Source organism: Sinocyclocheilus grahami, unplaced genomic scaffold (assembly GCF_001515645.1).
Source record: "Sinocyclocheilus grahami isolate Dianchi unplaced genomic scaffold, SAMN03320097.WGS_v1.1 scaffold1166.1, whole genome shotgun sequence".
In the NCBI taxonomy this organism is placed as follows: Eukaryota; Metazoa; Chordata; class Actinopteri; order Cypriniformes; family Cyprinidae; genus Sinocyclocheilus; species Sinocyclocheilus grahami.
Window position 1 is genome coordinate 205,820 of NW_015506345.1, and position 19,687 is coordinate 225,506.

Genomic DNA, 19,687 nt, shown 5'->3' on the forward strand with positions numbered 1-19,687 from the left:
AATTATTGATTAATATTAATATGATATAAATATCCTATTAATTAGATACATTTACATTACACTAGACATCCTTAATCTCTGATGTCTCCATTCTGCTCTCTGTTTGTTCTGTTGCTGATGTTCTTCGTCTTGGCAAAAGTACAGTACTTGCACTGCATGGTATCTCTTTTTGGTATCGGAGCCTTTTAATGAGTATAAGTTCACAAGAACAGCCCGATACCGATACTGCATCTCTAGTGAAGATGATCTCTTGTTTTGTTGATGTAATAAAGAGTTAGCTTCTTATATTTTAGTGTATGCTCTCTCTCTCTCGATCTTGCCCAATGTTAGGTTAAGATACTGTGATATGACAGTTGAAGGATGTTCTGCTGTGACTTCAGCTCTGAAATCAAACCCATCACACCTGAGAGAACTGGACCTGAGCGGGAATAAACTAAAAAACACAAGACAAAAAACACAATTATATGATGTACTGAAGGATTCACAGTGTAAAATGAAGCAAATGAGGTCAGTAACATTCACAAAGCGAAGAAAATAGTGTTTTGGTATTTGAATGAAACAGAGTAGTTTGTTTGTCTCATTTCTCTGAATATAGATTCACAGGCTGTGACATGACCGATAAAGATTGTTCTGCGCTAACTTCAGCTCTGAAATCAAACCCATCACACCTGAGAGAGCTGAACCTGAGTGGGAATCAACTAGGAGACTCTGTTGTTGAAAACCTTGGGCTTCTATTAGGAAGCTCACAATGCAAGCTGGAAAAACTACAGTTAGTAACATTATACTTTACAGCAGTTACTGTGTGATTACATTTTCCTATTAAGTTATTTATTTAACACAACAGGAGCACAGTATCATCTGGCATTTCCCCGTCTGAAGAAAGATTCAAAAGTACTATGAGCTAATGGACTAATGGTTCTGTATGTTATGCAAAAAGTACATAGAGGTCCGTAGGTGGGTCTGTATTAATTGTGTTTGAGCTAGATTTGAGAACTGTACTCTTGGCATTGCTTTACAGTATCTTGCTGCACACACATTGTGAGTGAGGAAAGGCTGGAAAAGGAAAGGCTGTATGGAAAACACTTATGTTAGTGTGTGTTTTATGCAAATAACTAACCCCAGGCACTCTCTTCAGTGTGGATTATGATGATGGTTTGAGTTGAGAACTCTGGTATAGTGTAACAACGAGGCTGAGGTGGTGTTAGAATCCATTTGCAGAAGTTTATTAACAGCAGACTTAAGTGACAGAAGCATTAGGCCAGGCAGAAAGTCAAAACCCCAACAGCAGTCCAATCCGTCAACATACACAAGGGTGATCCAAAAGGCAGAGACGAGTAAGCAGGCAAAAGGTCAAAACACAGTCATCAGTCCAAATCAGGCTATCAATGCAAAGGGGTGAGGCAGGTAATCAGGCAGAATCATACACAGATCAGGCAGGCAGAAAACAATGGAAACGCTCGGTAAGGCAGGTAAACTGGCAATACTTCACAATGGGCAAATACACACTCTCTTGCTAAATACTGGTCAAACAGTAAATTATCGTAGAAGTAGAGGGAGCGGTCAGTACTCAGGCGAGGGCTCCCTCTGCTGGTGTGGTGTAACATGTAGGTTACAGGCATTCATTTTAATAGTACAAATTTCACTAATAATGTCACAACTCAACCCCTTCTAAAATAATGACGTTTTAAAAAGTGTATCCGTAAATGTCTTTGAGCAGGTTTTTCACTGTTGTTTTGACTCAGTGAAAACAATTGCTTAATAAAATAACATTGAAAAAGTTAGGCTGCTCTGACATTCAGTTCCCTTTCAGTCGGTCATCCGACGTGACGTCTCCGTTCCCTCCTTCAGGGAACGAGGGTTACCATACGTAACCAAGACGTTCCCTTTCACTCTGTCACTTTCGACGTCACGTCGGATGACCGATGAATTGGGATCCCAATTCGTCGGTCATCCGACGTTACGTCTCCGTTCCCTCCTTCAGGGAATGAGGGTTATCATATGTAACCGAGATGTTACAATTCGCAAGCATTTTTTGTCCAAATAAAGAAGTGTGCTACGTGTACTGCGTTAGGCTAAACGAGACTTGTCATTTGCACTTACATATTGTTGCTCTTTTGTTAGTTTTGATTGCTTCTATTGTCCTCATTTGTAAGTCGCTTTGGATAAAAGCATCTGCTTAATGACTAAATGTAAAGATGCTCCAGACTTAGATTGTAACTAGTATCCTCAAATCCTAGTTATAGATTGGTTTATGGTTCTATAATTAAGGTTCCATGTTCGCATATTAGTCACTGTATTGTGTTTAGTCAGGATGAATTTAGTCTCAGCCTCAGACGTCACACCCACGGAACGTTGGCTGAATGTCTGATGCATACGGCACATAAAACAGGATCAACTAAATGCTGGATTTTCAAAAGTATGTGAAATATTTAAAGTTCGTTGCACAGAATCTTTAAAATACGTCCGAGAGTTTTACACACCGGTCTGTTATTGTGGCGACATTTCCACGCCCCGAAACGTGACGCTGAAACGAAACGAAATGTGATTGGTTGTTTGACATGTCGGTCAAACTACCTCATGGGCGGGCCTTGGCCAATGAAAGCTGCCATGGATTCCAGACCTTCAGACGTCAGTCTAAAGGTCTGGCTACGCGAGACTAGGATGAATTTAACTCACACATGAACTGTACATGGATCATTGTTCTTTCTCTTTCTGTCTTCAGTCTGTGTGGATGCAGAATTACAGCGAAACACTGTATCATCCTGTCTCCATCCCTGTGTTTAAACCTTTCACACCTGAGAGAGCTGGACCTCTGTCAGAATAAAATAGAAAACAAAGGATTGGAGATCTTGTGTGAAATACTGAATAATTCACGGTGTCAACTGAAGAGATTGAGGTGAGGAATATTCCCATACAAAAATCACAATGCTTAAAATCACTTTAACACTGTAATTTTAACTAAAACACTTTTACTCAATATCTCCCATATTTGTGGAAAATAATTCCTCCCAGTGGAGGAATATATATTAAGTTGAAGAATAATTAATGTGTGTTCCTGCAGACACTTCGATTGTGCCTTTTATTTTTATTATGTATAATTTAATGATTTTTTAACTGCCTTTTTATCTTTATATTTTAAACCATTTGGCAATGTAGAGCATAGCTTTATACATTTAAAATGTTTAGGTCTTTTTATGAATTGGCTGAATTTTATCTATTGTGCAATAAGGAGCAGTCACATTATAGTGTACTTTTTTTGCATGGCAAAATTCTGCAGACATGAAAAAAAGACCGAATTTGAAGTGTGTGTGAGAAACATTTTCCAAGCAACTCTTTATTCTGCATCACTTTATATTCTAGAACAATACTTTTGTGAAGTGGCTGAGGATACACTGCTTGAATGATAGCCTTGTTCGTTGTAGTCCAGCCAGTTCAGAGTTCACACCAACTTCTGTTGGTCAATTCTGTTAATTTCCCTGTCAAATCTAAACTCCATGCCACTGGAAATCCATCAGGCGAAATTCCTTATCAGAATGCATTCCCATTGAGATGACAGTGATTTTTTTTCCCTCCAAATTTTTTTGAGAAAAGGCAAACATGAAACACAAAAATGATATTTCTTCCTCTCTTTCTAGTCTAAATGACTGTGGCATTACAGATGTTGCACATTTAACCCAGTCTTTGGCCAAGACAAAAGCATTGACTTTTTTAAAAGAACTTGATCTGAGTAACAATAACATTGGATACTCGAAAAAGCAGCTCATTGACGTGCTACAAGACTCAAACTGTAGTCTAAGGTGAGTGAACCTCCTTATGTTGCAGTCAAAGTATCATTAACAGACAAACATGGAAATGCAATTTGTTTTATATTGTAAACACAACTTTGTTGTGTGTGTATATGCCAAACAATGTAAAATCAGTAACTAATTTGATAACAGAAAATTTTATGTTTGCTATAGTCTATTACACTCTGTACTCAAATTAGTTGAATGCAGTAACTACAGCAAATTTCTAACTTGTTCCAATGACTGGAACTTGTTCTCTTCTGGTTCCTTCTTATAGCCTGGAGAAAGAACACTGGCTCAGCTGGAGCACTGCAAATATCATTAGTAGTATTGGTGGATGGTTAACTCGTTCTAAAGCTCAAGAGAAACCTGTGAAATCAACAGATGAGGAATCCTCAGAAGGTTCTCACTATAGTACCGTTATAAATGCAGCTCAAGAGGAACCTATGAAATCAACAGAGCAAGAAAAGTCACCATCAGATGAGGAATCCTCAGAAGGTTCTCACTATAGTACCGTTATAAATGCAGCTCAAGAGGAACCTATGAAATCAACAGAGCAAGAAAAGTCACCATCAGATGAGGAATCCTCAGAAGGTTCTCACTATAGTACCGTTATACATGCATATGTGTGATTGTAGTTTTGGTGAGATATTGCTAAACAGCAAGCAATAAATACAAACATTGGCAAACTTACAGCTACTACAGCTTAAAATAGCACTGCTTTAACAAATCTAAAGTTATTATAGCTCTTATACATTACTATTTAAAAATTATTACTAATGCATATAGGTGGTAAAGGATTAGACCTTCAAATTAAATAATGCAGCATTGATAGAAACACATGTACATGAGTAATGTTGAGTGATTATGTTGGCTTTGTATTTATTTGAATGGTATTTTACATTTTTTTTACAGGTGAAACAGAGAAGGGAGACGAGGCTAGTGAGTGCTCCGATGCGGTGGATTGACTGGATATAAATCCATAAGATAAGGCCTTCATCATAATGATGCTTGGATTAAACTAATCCATAATGAAACAATTACAATATTGCTACTCATGACTGTGATTGTAATTTAGCACTTAAATATATCAAATTATATAAACTGAAAGTGTACAATTAAAATATTGTGGGCTACATGTGCACAAATTCAAATCAGTAGTATGCACTGATCTACACTGAAAAAAGGTATTTTGAATTTACTTAATTTTATTGTGTACATCAGTCCCACATGATCAGAATGTTGTCAACTGACATAATTGTCTACTTTTTCTCAACTTGATGTTTTAATGATAATATTAAGGTATTAAGCAACCTAACTTGCTTTAAGTAAACTCCATCCAAATGTACCGTAGACATGTTCAAATGTGTGTGACTGTAAATACAAAATATTAAATGTAAAAATGCATATTGGCATTGACAATAAAGGCAAAAAGCAAGAGTTTAAGTGTTTTTATATCGAGTTGTCAAACTTCGCAAATTTGCAAAAATGGAGGACTGAGTGCAGGTGCTGTGAACTGATTTCACAAAAGAATCAAAACAAAAACACTTTAAATGCTGCATCAGCAGTGTATTCGAACACAAATGCATAATGCAAACAACACGGTTGTTTTCAGAGTGGATCAACAAAACTAATGTAAATGCTGTATTACGTTTAACATTCAATACATGAAGAAACCCTGCATTAATGTTTACATTGAATATCAGAGCATATACATACTTGATGTACAGTGGATTAAGTACGGCAAGACATTTTATAAATTTACTATTAACTGCTGGCAGGGCAGATTAAAAACAGCAAAGACATTTGTAGAAATATTAACTATAACAGTATTTAAAAGTGGATATACAAAATTGGTAAACTGTCAGCACAAACAGTGCAAAAAAAAAAACACGTTTACTAAAGCAATCCAAACATGGCAGAAAGTGAACAAGTCCAAACAGAGCAAGAGCTTGTTATAGATCACTCCCAAGGTTAAAAAAAACAGTTTACCCAAAAATGTAAATTCTGTCATTAATTACTCACCCTCATGTCATTAACAGGTAAGTGACAAGTGACATGTGGCATGTGGCCAAGTATGGTTACCCATACTTGGAATTAGTGCTCTGCATTTAACCCATCCAAAGTGCACACACACAGCAGTGAACACACACACACACCGTGAACACACACCCGGAGCAGTGGGCAGCCATTTATGCTGCGGCGCCCGGGGAGCAGTTGGGGATTCGGTGCCTTGCTCAAGGGCACCTCAGTCGTGGTATTGAAGGTAGGAGAGAGTGCTGTACATTCACTCCCCTCACCTACAATCCCTAACGGTACGAGACTCGAACCCGCAACCTTTGGGTTACGAGGCCGTAAGACAAACCCGTAAGACCTTCGTTCATCTTCAGAACACAAATTAAGATATTTTTGATGAAATCTGAGAACTCTCTGACCCTCCATAGACAGCAAGGGTTCTACCACAGTCAAGGCCCAGAAAGGTAGTAAGGACATCATTAAAATAATCAATTTAACATCAGTGGTTCAACAGTAATTTTATGAAGCTACAAGAACACTTTTTGTGCACAAAGAAAACAAAAATAAAGACTTTATTCAACGATTGTAATCTATCTATCTATCTATCTATGTTTTATTTACCTATGTTTTATCTAACAAAAAAAATAATAGTAAATGATGTTTATCTGAAAGTGTAACAATGCAATCAGGTTTTCTATAAGGGGTAGGTTTAGGGGATAGAAAATATTGTTTGGTCAGTATAAAAGTAATAGAAGTCTATGGAAAGTCCCCACAATTCACAGAAACCTAGTGTGTGTGTGTGTGTGTGTGTGTGCCTTGAAGTAAAATCCACATAAAGTGTTTTCTTTTCTGAAACAAAGAATATTCGTTTGCTTATGTGTATTGAGTGTGTCATAGGTCTGTTTTTTATTGGTTGTATTCTCCCCTCCTTCACCCCCACATTTCCACCGCTTTACACACCCATTTTCTGGAGTCTTTTTTAAATCTGAGGTGTGATAGACTGGTGCTAAAACAAGGTGGTTTCATGACACTTTAAATGTGGATTTACCCATTGCTTCGCTTTAAAAGGCATTTATTAACCCCAGTCGTATTACTTTTATGATGGACGGATGAGCTACAAAAACTCGGGCACCATTCAATCACAAAGCTGGGAAGAGCAAGGCTATGTTTATATCTCCAATCATGTTCAGCTAAATAAAGAAAATCCATGTATACACCTAGGATGGCTTGAGGGTGAGGGTGAGTAAATTATGGGATTATTTTTATTATTATTATTATTTTGTGGTGGACTATTCCTTTAACTTTTCAAAACTTTCAGTGTTGAGCCACAGGCCTGGAAGTCTGTGATGGAGCAGGAGGATAACAGGATGATGAATCCAAGGGCTTGGCGAGGGAGAGGGAGCGGAAAAAAAAAATAATTCTACCGAGGGGATGACCCTCGGTGACCCATACTCTGAATTTGAAGGATTATTCCATGGAGGAAGCTTCCATAATTTTCTATAGTCATGCCATTAATTAAAAATAAATAAATAAAAAGATGCTTATTGCAGCCAGAGTGTGTAGTTACAATATCCACCAACAGGTGCTTATGGGACAAAATAAGATACTCTTTATGTTTCTCTCTCTCTCTCTCTCTCTCTCTACACATGAGCTCTGCCTTCCTGAACAACTGGTTTAAAGGTCTTTAGGCTAGACTCAATTTAATGTAAAGTGTTTTATTTCCACAAGTCTACTCACTTACATTACTGTTACATGATATATAGCCTAAAGAGAAAACCTTTTTTTTTTTGTTTACTAGCTAAAATAATACTTTAAACAGTATCATTTAAACAGTTGAAATTGTTAAAAAATAAAATCCAGATTGCGGTTTAATTTTTTTGTGTGTAATATTTTACACGGCGTAAAGCCTTTTTGCATATGAAAATTAGAATTGGCAGGGACGTTCATTACATCTTCGCTCTACCTTTCATAGCCATAGGGAAGCTCTCAGATTACTTTGATTTGAACTAGTGTAACAACTGCGTCGCCTACAAACCAGAACATTTTGCATTCATTTTTCATATTCTTTTTCTGAGGAGAAAAGTGAAAATGACTCTTCTCTTTAATTTGCTCTTGGTGATCTTGTTTTTACTTGACCATGGTAAGACTGGTTTGTTACAATCTATTCTGTGATGTTGCACAGATTTTTGCATGTGTATTGGCACAGTTAGTGACAGGAATATTATTAGGCTATTAGTTGTGTAGAGATTATAGGTTGACAACAGTGCCTACCACGCTCATGTAATTCGAAGGGTAGAATCAGCCCAGGTCAGTTTCAGTGGCGTGAAGATAGGTTCATGGCATCATAACATGGCATCATACCGATAGAAAATGTTGATATTGTTTTATATCAGTGCATAAACGGATCAAATGTAATGAGTCGCTTTGCCAAGTTAATAAAATGTACCTACATTCTTAATTTACGTGAGAGATTACAATAGGTTATTTGGAGAAAAACATGGCATTGTATCATCTGAATTTTAATGCGGTGCTATCTTTATGGGTAAAATTAATCTTTAATATTCCTTATGAAAATGTGCTGCATAGAACTGTCTTGTATGATGTTTGTTAAGTTCTATAAGCTCATCCATGAGACTCACGTTTGTCTGCTGAGTGAATGTGTAAATCAATGATGTTCTTCTGCTGTTTGTTTGCACGTGCCACATTATGAATCCAGACGTATTTCTGTACTTTGATCTGTAGAGAAACATTCACAGCCCTATTGTATAGTTTTGTTTGTCTTACATTAATCGTTTCTTCTCTTTAGGCGTGTCTGGTGTTTATACAGACAGTGTGTCAGTGTCAGTAAAGGAGGGAGATTCAGTCACACTAAACACTGATGTACAAACAAACCAACAAGAAGAGATTAGATGGTATTTTAATTAGATTCTCATTGCTGAAATCACTGGAGATCAGAGTAAGATCTGTACAGATGATCAGTGTAGAGTGATATTCAGAGACAGACTGAGGCTGGATCATCAGACTGGATCTCTGACCATCACAGACACCAGAACCACAGACGCTGTATACTGATCACCAGCAGAAACAGCAGCTTCAGTATCACCAGAATGAATATATTCAGTGTTTCTGTCACTGGTGAGTATATCATTCAGTCATTCAATGCATTTCCTTTGAGGGATTGTTAAAAAAACAGTACATTGTTTTAAAATCAACTTAAGTGTTCGGTTGTGGACTGTTAAAAAAGCAAACTAAATTTTGTTTGCCTGCAGTCTTGTGCTGAGCTCACAGTGCTGATGCTGTTTAGCTGCTGTTGGTAAAAAAAAAAAACACCTGGTTTATCAGTTTAATCAATATCTGATGATCAATAGGAAGATGCAAATATCAGTCAGAGATATTGGTAAACATTGGATGTATTATCTGTAGTAATAATGATTGTCTGTCTTTAGCTGTTCCAGATTCAGATCTGTCTTCAGCTGCTGTAGCAGGAATATTGCTGTTCTGCTGGTGGCTGCTGCTGCTGTAGCTGCTGGTGTGTTTTACTGTCGACGCAGGAGCAATTCAGCAGTACCACCGAATGTAAGTATTACCTACAGCTGATTTAACAAGAAAAAAAAAACTTGAAAAGAACAGTGGTATGAATACATAATTAGATATAGCATAAATTTCTCTGAAACCCTCCATCTTCCCCAGCTCCACCTGAATAGATCTGCTACGGGGTTATTTTATATGTTATTTGTGCTGCAGCAGTATGTCTTAAATACTCATGGCAGCGTATCGCCATATGCATTGGCAGTAGCAAGTTCCTGTACTTGTTTGCAGCAGCAGCAATAATCTACAGCTACAGCAATAACCAACAGCAGCAGCAATTCAGCAGCAGCGTAGCAGATCGTTCTGCCAAGACCAAATACATTAACATTGTCATATCCATCACCATGCTAAAATGTTCAGAGAGTCGTCATGATTGAAATGTGTTTATACTTGATAAAACAATGCAATTAAATTATAGTAAATCTATTTGGTAGATATCTTTATCTTCATCATTGAAATCGCAATGTTCAATCTTCTCACCTGGATTTGTGAAGGAATCATCTTTCATTTTATGAGGTGCTGATTAGTTAATTTTATTGGTTTTCATGTGAGGAGGAGATGAAGAGCTGTTGTGTAATTTGTCTTCGATTTTGTGTCTCTTTCAGTTCTATTGTGTTGAGCTGTGATTGTCCAGTAGTAGTTTTTATGGAGTTAATTACATAACTCATGGAATTGTTGTATTGTGTTAATGTGTCTGTAGAATATTATCACTGCTTGATGGACACGATTGCCTTCAATTAAATACTCATTCTTTACTTCCACTTTAGACTAATGGTTTCCTTATTCCTTGTTCACATGTGAAACAATAATAGGGAGCTCTGGGTGCATCTGGGCGCATTGAAAACATCAGGGGCTAGAGGAGGTTGTATATATACCCCATTTTTTGGCCAAGTGGTCATACCAAACAACTTTGCTTCTAAAACTATGAAGCATGCAATTTTTTATGGAGATTGGACCATAGGTGGCGCTATAACAACAAAAACCTTTAAAAATCAAATTTTTTTTTTTACACTTTATTTCTTCTCTCATTCAAGTTAAATTCTGTAGATATGTTTTTATATATGGAAATCATTTCTGTTGTCATTTGGTCATTGATATACTTTACTTAGCTTTTGATATACTATGGGATACCGTTTTGCAGCAGCAAGCATCACAACAGAGTAAGGAACCTTAAGGTCGATCCAGGTAAATGTGTGCTAAAATATAGGGCTCCAATCCTATATTTTGCCCGGGGCCCCCAAATCACTAAATCCCCCCCTGGCCATAGTCAAAACACTGACAGAATATTAATCTCTTTCCTGTTGAGCTCACAGAACTGATTCTGTTTCAATACTGTTCTTCAAAAACACAACAGATGGCGCCATTTATCAGTTCAATCAATATCATACAACTGATCAATGTAGTAAGGTGTACATATCAAAGGATTCAAATGATCAGTTTCAAGGTAGCCATCTAACTGTGTTAAGTAATACTGTTTGTATGTACTATATATAACAGGGTGTGAATAGGGGGCGGCATTGTTTTGTACACAGTTTTTAACGTTACTGATAGTTGGGTAAAACACCCTGATGTGTATAAAGTCACCTAAACAATTACATTTGCAACAATTCTGCAATTACATTTTTAGAAAGCACATAACTGCTCAAATAATTGCTACGATGTAAAATAATAAGCCTAATTATGGATAGTAAAAATCCATTTCCAAAAACTCAAATATAAAATAAAGCTTGGTATGACCACTTGGCCAAAAAATGGGGTATATTACAGTGGCCGAGTCATGGTAGAAAGTTCGGAGATGTTATTAAAGTAGCTCAGTTTAAATGTATTGTATGAATTGCCCTTACTATGGAATAAAAAATATGGGGTGTCTATTTACATTTAGTTGAAAGTGGCTATAAATTGTCAGCTCCAGTGGCGCAGGTGGATAAGTGTGTAACATTGGCTTTTTGACGGGTTCGATCCCGCCTTTTGACGAACTTCTTTCCCCTCCCTTTTCAAATCTCATATTAGCAATGGATTATATTTACACTAAGTGAAAATAGCAGTATTTTTAGCAATATGCTATTTACACTATGTTAAAATAGCAGTGTAAGGCCAAAAATTATCAAAGATTTCTGCTTTCCTGTCCCAAACCTATCTTCAGTAACAAAAGGGCCATTTGGAATTCCTGAAGGCACAGTGTTATTTTGTTTTTTAGACTTGCATTTGCGTTTGTAATTTGTTATTTTGTTTTCAGAATTGTGATTTGTTTTGCACTTCTAGGTCACCATAGTATATATACAACCTCCTCTGGCACCTGATGTTTTCAATGAGCCCAGATGTGCCCAGAGCTCCCTATTATTGTTTCACATGTGAAGTCTTATTGTGAACACTAGATGGCGATCTATGCTCCAGTTATACACACTTTCTATTAAATTAACACCTGCTGTTAGATTTAACAATTTAGTGGGGGAAATGCCTACATTGATAACAATTTATAGTATTATAGCAGATGTTTCACCAGTGACAGATTTATTATTATTATTATTATTATTATTATTATTATTGTTGTTGTTGTTGTTGTTGTTATTATCTAAATTAAATAATTTATTTATTTATTTATTTTGCTGCTCTTAATATGGAGTTTTATATAGAGTGATCAGTTATGTGATATTTACGGCTCAGGAGTTATGCTACACACTAACGAAGACAAAACATTTTAAGACTTTAAGGTCCAGCTATAATATTTATTGCTAGATATATACCAATAAACATTTCAAGCTCATGCACTCCAGGCATATTTCGTTTGCAGTAAAGTGGGCCATTCATGATTTTTCATAAATTGCGTTTCACTACAATTCAACACATTTTGAAATATTTCATTCTTTGCATTTTATTCCTTGGTAACTGTACTCACAAACAACACATGAACTGTTTAATATTTAGTGTTTACACAGGAGCCCTGCCATGCTAAATGGTGGTCAATCTTGGATCAAGTTTGTTAGCATTGTTTAGTTAGCTTCTCCTCAAAACGGATGAAAACCAAATACATCAAACATAAATCAAAAATTGTAAATCATGCATTGCATGTTTTGACCTAGACATTGAAAAACACACACACAAAAAACAGGATATGACCTTTATAAGAATAGTTCTGCTTAGAAAGAAGTCTTGAGCTGGAAATAAGTACTGAAACTAGCACTACTTAGCTGCAGGATCACTGCGTGAGTACATAAGATTATGATGCATTTGTGCGAATGATATTTTCATATACTAATATGAGCAGTAATATCTCTGCTTGATTTGAGACCATTTTGTCAAACATCAGCATTGATGAGTTCAGTATTACATAGTAAAGTGGTTTCTCTGTAGAGCAGAATCAAAGGTTTCATGTAAGCAAGAATGGAAAAAAGCCCTTGAACCACAAGCTATTGACACAGAAGCACTTTTCACACCTCGAACACTCACGAACAGACATCAAACACAAACTTCCAGCAGTAGCCACATTCTCATGCACAAGCTGTTTGTCTATCAGCAGATCAAACCACATTTTCTGTACAGATGTAAATAATCGATACCACAGCAGGGTCTCCATTCCTTTTGATGGGTAGGTTGCATCTACAGTTTGCACTTTTGACATTAAGAGTGAAAAATGAAAATGCTCCATTGGGCTGTACGAGTTACATAATTCATTAAAGGTTCTTGTATTACAAAGTAAAGTCTTTTGACGTTTTAGGAGACCAGATGCAAAATGTGGTGATTTTCACAATCTCACACAATATGGATCTTGTTCTAAGAAAAACATTGACGTTTGATCACCTCTTCATTATTGGTGCATATTCCACATGACTTTCCTGTAAAAAATGCATAACACAAGATACAGTGATAACAATCAATGTGATGTACTGGGATTATATAGTTTCATCATCATTTCAATTTAGTATGATTTTGGCTGTTTATTATAATAATTATTTTAAAGTCATAATTTCGACTTTCATCTCATTATTACTTAATTATGTCATAATTTCAACTTTTTATGTCATAATTATGATTTACCAGAGCATTTATTTTCTTATTGATGACAGACAAAAGCACACACACTGATCTACATCTGACTCTCTGCTGAAATTTTGCAAATACACTCAGCAAATGAACAAAGAAATGTCTTACCGATTCCTCCGTGTTTGTTCTGTTGAATATCGGCTCGGTGTAAGTGACCTCTTCTGCAGAACTCTCAACTGTTTCAACAATAATATGCTTTAAAACAACTAAACTCAAACCTAGACAACTAGATCTGGTTCTTCAGAACGATTGTTTTATTTAGGGCTTTCACACTTAAAGCAATAAATATTTAACACCACAGTTTTTAAAATGGCATTCAAAAATTTAATTTGCCATTCTGCCTATTTTTCTCCATAAACAAAAAGTTCATAAAATATCACTACATTTAGAGAGACATTCTTTACACATAAATCAAACCCAGTTGGGATGTTTAAAAAAACTTTGTATTTAATCAGCATTTAAGCTCAGCTAGCATAATAACAGTCATCATTCATATAGATTATAATTTGACCACAAGCTGCATCTTTACACCTAAAAGGTTATATTAATAAAACGGAGAAAGTTTTATTATTATTATTTTTTAAATTGAAAATAAAAAATTCATGTTTTTGCATTTTTGGTGTTGATGCAGATTGACGAATGCAGATTTCTGCGAGACTGCGCGTGAGAGGACTAAAGAGCGACGTTCAGTATCATTATATACAAGTAGACACAAATTTTGATATGAGTGTGATCTACAAAAATCGTCAAAAACAATATGTGACCCTGGACCGCAAAACCAGTCATAAGGGTAAATTATTTTTAAAATTTAGATTAATTTATTTGATGTATTATTCAAAGCTGAATACATAAGCTTTCCATTGATGTATGGTTTGTTATGATAGGACAATATTTGGCCGAGATACAACTGTTTGAAAATCTGGAATCTGAGGGCGCAATAAAAAAAATAAATATTGAGAAAATCACCTTTAAAGTTGTCCAAATGAAGTTCTTAGAAATGCATATTACTAATCGAAAATTAAGTTTTGATATATTACAATATACAAAATATCTTCATGGATCTTTAATTAATATCCTAATGATTTTTGGCATAAAAGAAAAATCTATCATTTTGACCCACACAATGTATTTTTGGCTATTGCTACAAATATACCCCAGCGACTTGAGACTGCTTTTGTGCTCTAGGGTCACATATTAGATTGGTTTCATATACAGGATGTTAACTAAAAAAATATGAGATTCATTTTAGTTAAATGACAAAATAGGACAAAAATTTGGAGCTTATTTTCAATTTTGTTTTTTTTGTTATATTACTTGTTTTTGAAGCAGTAGGAAACACTTGCCTTCTTGATCAGTTTTTCTATTTTTCCTGTAGATCCAGAATATCACAACTGCAGCAACAATCAACAGAGATCCAGCAGAGATCAGCGATATCAGAGAGACTGAGACTGGAGGAACTGGAGGAGAGTGAAAGAGAGACATTAATGTAAGGGAAGACAGAAATCTGCTCAGTAAATAAACACATATATCAGCGCTGCTGTACCTGAACATGTGTGACAGAGTTTGCTGATGTCCAGATGTTGAGTCTGGTTAGTGAATGAATTGTTGAGCACACAGCTGTAGATGTTTTTATCCTGATATTCCACCTCCAGAGGTAGAGAGAGACTGATGCTGAGATCAGACACACTGATGCTGGACAATAAACTGTTTCCTTTGTACCAGGAGAGAGTCACATGACCCACATTCACCACTGAACACAACAATGAACAATTCTGCTGTGATGAAGAACAGTTTGAAGAGTTACTGATGATGACTGGAACAGGCAGACGAGCTGGAAACATGAGAGAATAAAAAGAAATATGAACACGACAATCAGTCTGCTTTCTGTGTTGTGAATTATCGTGAATCATTGTAATAAGTTTTGTGTTGAGTGGGTGTTTAATGTGTTGATGGTTACTGAACATGTCTGTCATCTCAAACTATAACATGATTTAATGTATGAATGTAAATAGAATATGTGAATTTTTGGATAATTGATCTTTACTCACCGCTGACAGAAACATGGAACGTTTTTGATGACTGTTTCGCTCCAATAATATTTACTTCATAGAGTCCAGCATGTTCAGTTGTGATGTTTGTGATGGTCAGAGATCCAGTTTGATTGTCCAGCTTCAGTCTGTCTCTGAATCTCCCATCAGGAACATCAGATGTGTTGAAGGTTTGCGTCTTTTTTTTAATTTTAGCTATTTGAGACTTTTCAGCTCCAAATTTCCACAGTATATCATCGTCCTCACGTATTTCAGTAACATCAGTGTGTAGAGTGACATAATCTCCCTCCGTCAGCAATAAAGACTCACCAAATACACCTGTAAAAAACAGAGGGTTTACAAAACCTGAATGCAGCTGTATCATTTACATGTGAAGTTGAGAACATTCAGAACAGCAGCAGAAACACTTAAAACAATGAAATGTGAGATATACGAACAGACAGATGTGTGAGAGCCACACCTTTAGGGGGAGTTACACCAGTAAGGTTTCAATTAAATGTATTATCTTATAGCTGTATATCACTGCTTTATTGACATTTTTTTTGACACAGATAAAAATAAATGTCTAAAATATCAACAGCTGTAAACTGTTAACCGCTACCATTACAGAGAGACTGGGAGAATCAATCAGACAGATACAACATTGCAGCAGCACTTATGAATTGCCTGGAAACTTATAGTGTTAAATTATGGAGTAATATGGCATAATTTATGAAAAAAGGACAGATAACCAGTGCCAAATAAGAAAACACAGGATCCTGGAGCTATAACAACCCCGAGGGGTTCTTCATAGTCATGCCACAGTGTCTTCTAACACAAGAATTATTATTATTATAACAAATGTCCATTTAAAAAAACTACATGAGCCAAAACAAATAATACATTTGATTTTCATACTAAATATTCAAGGCTATTTAATATATTAAAAACATAAATGCATTGATTCCAGATATGAACTCAAAGCAAACAGGTTTCCAAAAATAGCAACAACTTTTGCAGTCATGCCACTTCCTTGATGAGTTTAAAGTAATAGGGTCAAAGTTAATTTATCTTAAATATAAAGGAACATTGTGATCAAAATGATGGTTTTAATGCAAGTCTGCATATTTCAAAGTTTAAAGTCTGACGCAACAGATTTATTAGCTAAACCTTGATTTAAGCTTAGTCCTTATGGTGCAACACATTCTTAATCTTTCAGTTGTTAAAAAGTTATCTTCTGAAGAAGAAAATCGATGCATAAAGTTACATAATTTATTGCTAAATGAAAGTACAAGCTTAATTGTGCCGGATATTTTCGATACAGATTCTAAATCAATAAAACTTATTTTCATGACCTTTCTAGACATGGGAATTTCAATTTAAAATTATAAACAGAGACTAAAGTTAATCGATTTCACAATATTCATGATACTGTGGGCAGTAGATGAAAATAATATTTGAACAATAGCAGCACCTTTTATAACTCCGAAGTAGGAAAAAAATGAAGCCATAAAAATGTTTTTATAACTTACCAATCTGACGGCACCAGCACAAACAGAACAAAACAAACATGTGAAACATTCTCTGCAGTTGCTCAGTGTCTGATCTAATAAAACTGCCTGCTAAACCAACAGCAGAACTGTAAATGTGTGAATCCTCCCACGGCAGAGTTTGACCCTCCTAGTTCACACCCCGCATTTGCATGATATTATTTTACAGTTCATCTGGCTGTTATTAAAACTTAAACTGTTCTTAATGGGCAAATATTCTTTGTTTTCTATAAGATGCGCCCTAAGAAAAAAAAGTACAAAAGCTGTAACTGGGGCTGCACTCTTTCAAAAAAGTATCTTATTTACCCCCTAAGGGTGGATATTAGTAGTGCAGATGTACATATAAGTGCCTAAAGTGTACATATTACTAATGAAAAGGTACCATACTGATTGTGTTAAATTGTAAAAGTAAAATAATATTGTGTGAATTGTAAATGAACAACATTTAATGGTCCCAATTTTGCAACCATCAAAATCAAAATTTGTTTATTTTTACAAAATACAATTTGGTCGGTGAAAGCATTGGAAAATATTTATTTGTACTTTTCTCAGTTAAATGAAGATGAATAAGAATTAACAAATTATCTTTAAAGCCTACTGATTTTAAAATGATGTATATTTATTCTAATTTTGGTGAATGGAAAAAAAACAATGTACATAGAATAAAGCCGTCTGCCACCTCACAGTACTAGCTTTTTAAGTTCAGCTTCTGAGTCAAACTGAAACCTGCTGCGGTCGGTTTTCTACAGACATGTGGTTTGATCTGCTGGGTGGACAAACATGTAGATGAGAGTGGGTATTTATTTCACATGTGTTTAGTTTGTAGGTTAAGAGTTTCTTCCTGTTGTGCTACTATGAGCAGCTTTTTAAAACTTCTGAAAAAGCCAAGATGAGCAACTGCTTGACACTGAGGGAGAAACAATAACAAAATTATCATATTTAACTTTCTTTCTTTCTTTCTGGAGGTGGAGACCAAGGTGGAATCAGAGGAATGAAGGACCAGAGTGGAGACAGAGGAATGGAGAAGCATTGGAGCCAGTGGGGTGGCGGGCCCAAGTACAGTCACAGGCCTGGAGATCCACCTTGTAGCTGAAGCCTGTGTGTGTGTTCACTACTCACTGCTGTGTGTGTGTGTGTGTGTGTGTGTGTGTCATGCACTTGGATGGGATAAATGCAGAGCACAAATTCTGAGTATGGGTCGCCATACTTGGCCACACGTCACTTCACTTCACCAGATTCCGTCAGAAGACATCTGTTGGTATTCATGCATATATGGTTTGTTTGATAACCAAAACAAGTTAACAACACTGTATTTTGTCTGGTATCCAAACTATTCTTTTATCAACCTGAGGAAGCCAAGCTGAAATCTGGAGATGAAGAGAGTTAATATATCCGATAAACTTTTTCATCTCAGATAACTTTTATACATGTTCATTAAATTGCACAAGATTATCCATTTGACTCATATCATTTAGTAATTCACTGCATTTTCCTTTGAGAAATGGTAAAACTGTTTATAACCTACTTTAAATCAAAGCAGTAGCCTAAATGAAAAAGTGAGATTTGAATCAATATTAAAGCATAACTGAGATCATCTCTGTTACCTTCACATGCACATACAAGTGACGAAATTTTCACATTACATATTATGTCACGTGACTTTTCAAATCAGCTGTTGCATTGGGCTGTGGTGTTGTTTTATCTGCTGATATTCAAAGCCCACCAGATGGCGCCACTACAGTGAATGAAAGTGATGACAGCAGAAAGGTGTAATTATGAGTCAAATATATTGGTAAAAGTGATTATCTGTCAATCTATAATAATAATACTATTAATTTCATGTATTTATCAATACAGCTTCAGGTCTGTCTGTCTTATGGCAGTAACATGTGTTGTTTTTCTGCTGGTGTGATTGATTTACCATCACCACAATAACTAGATTATATACATTCAGTGCAAAACAGCTGATTTAAAGATTTAGAGTGCGAAAAGAATCTTTGAAAGGTGTGTAAATGTATTTTTTGAAAGTTTGAATCAGTTGTTTCACAACACGCTCCTGACCCCTGCTGGTATGAACTGTGTAAATGCAGTGGAAACCCAAGCATAAAAACACCTACTACGAACCACTTGCAAATTATTTCTTAAAGCTGTAATATATTAAATGCAAATAACAAATCATCTAATACCATTAAATATGAAGTGTCTTCCATGTGTTGTTTTATTAAATTGTAGGACTTGTTTAATTTGTTGTAGGCTACTGAGAGCTTGGGTAACCAGACCAATATTATACAAATGTGTCATTAAATGCCTAGAAATGGGTAAAACGGGTCTGAGATCATGAATAGAAACTGGCTCATGGGTTCTCAGAGATCATCGCTCTCTAGCGGCGAACCACTGACATTTCGAAACAGTTAGGACGTGACGTAAATCATTCGTCTGATTGGTCACTGGAAAGGTGTCGAACCTTCATAAAGCAAGAAGCATGCATCTATTAATAGCGCACTGTGTCGGGTAAAAGTAGCGCTATTTTTAGAGAGATGTGATTTTCCTCTTTCGACACCAGAGAGCGATGATGTGATTGTGATAATTTGCAAAAATATCCAGCAGCGGTTATCCTGTGTGAAACACTGTATGCAATCGATATATATATATATATATATATATATATATATATATATAT

At 35.8% G+C, this 19,687-nt stretch overlaps 1 protein-coding gene and 1 pseudogene across 1 annotated transcript in view; both read left to right on the plus strand.

The window, feature by feature from the left end:
- Window positions 1-5,206, plus strand: part of LOC107567530 (NACHT, LRR and PYD domains-containing protein 12-like) — a 31,724-nt gene extending 26,518 nt beyond the window's left edge. Inside the window, exons 21-26 of the mRNA XM_016253222.1 lie at window positions 331-507; window positions 596-769; window positions 2,723-2,896; window positions 3,636-3,797; window positions 4,063-4,379; window positions 4,701-5,206. Coding sequence (XP_016108708.1) covers window positions 331-507; window positions 596-769; window positions 2,723-2,896; window positions 3,636-3,797; window positions 4,063-4,379; window positions 4,701-4,753 — 1,057 coding nt within the window. The 3' untranslated portion in view covers window positions 4,754-5,206. The remainder of the gene's footprint in view (window positions 1-330; window positions 508-595; window positions 770-2,722; window positions 2,897-3,635; window positions 3,798-4,062; window positions 4,380-4,700) is intronic.
- Window positions 5,207-8,339: 3,133 nt separating this feature from the next.
- Window positions 8,340-19,687, plus strand: part of LOC107567531 (uncharacterized) — a 105,083-nt pseudogene continuing 93,735 nt past the window's right edge.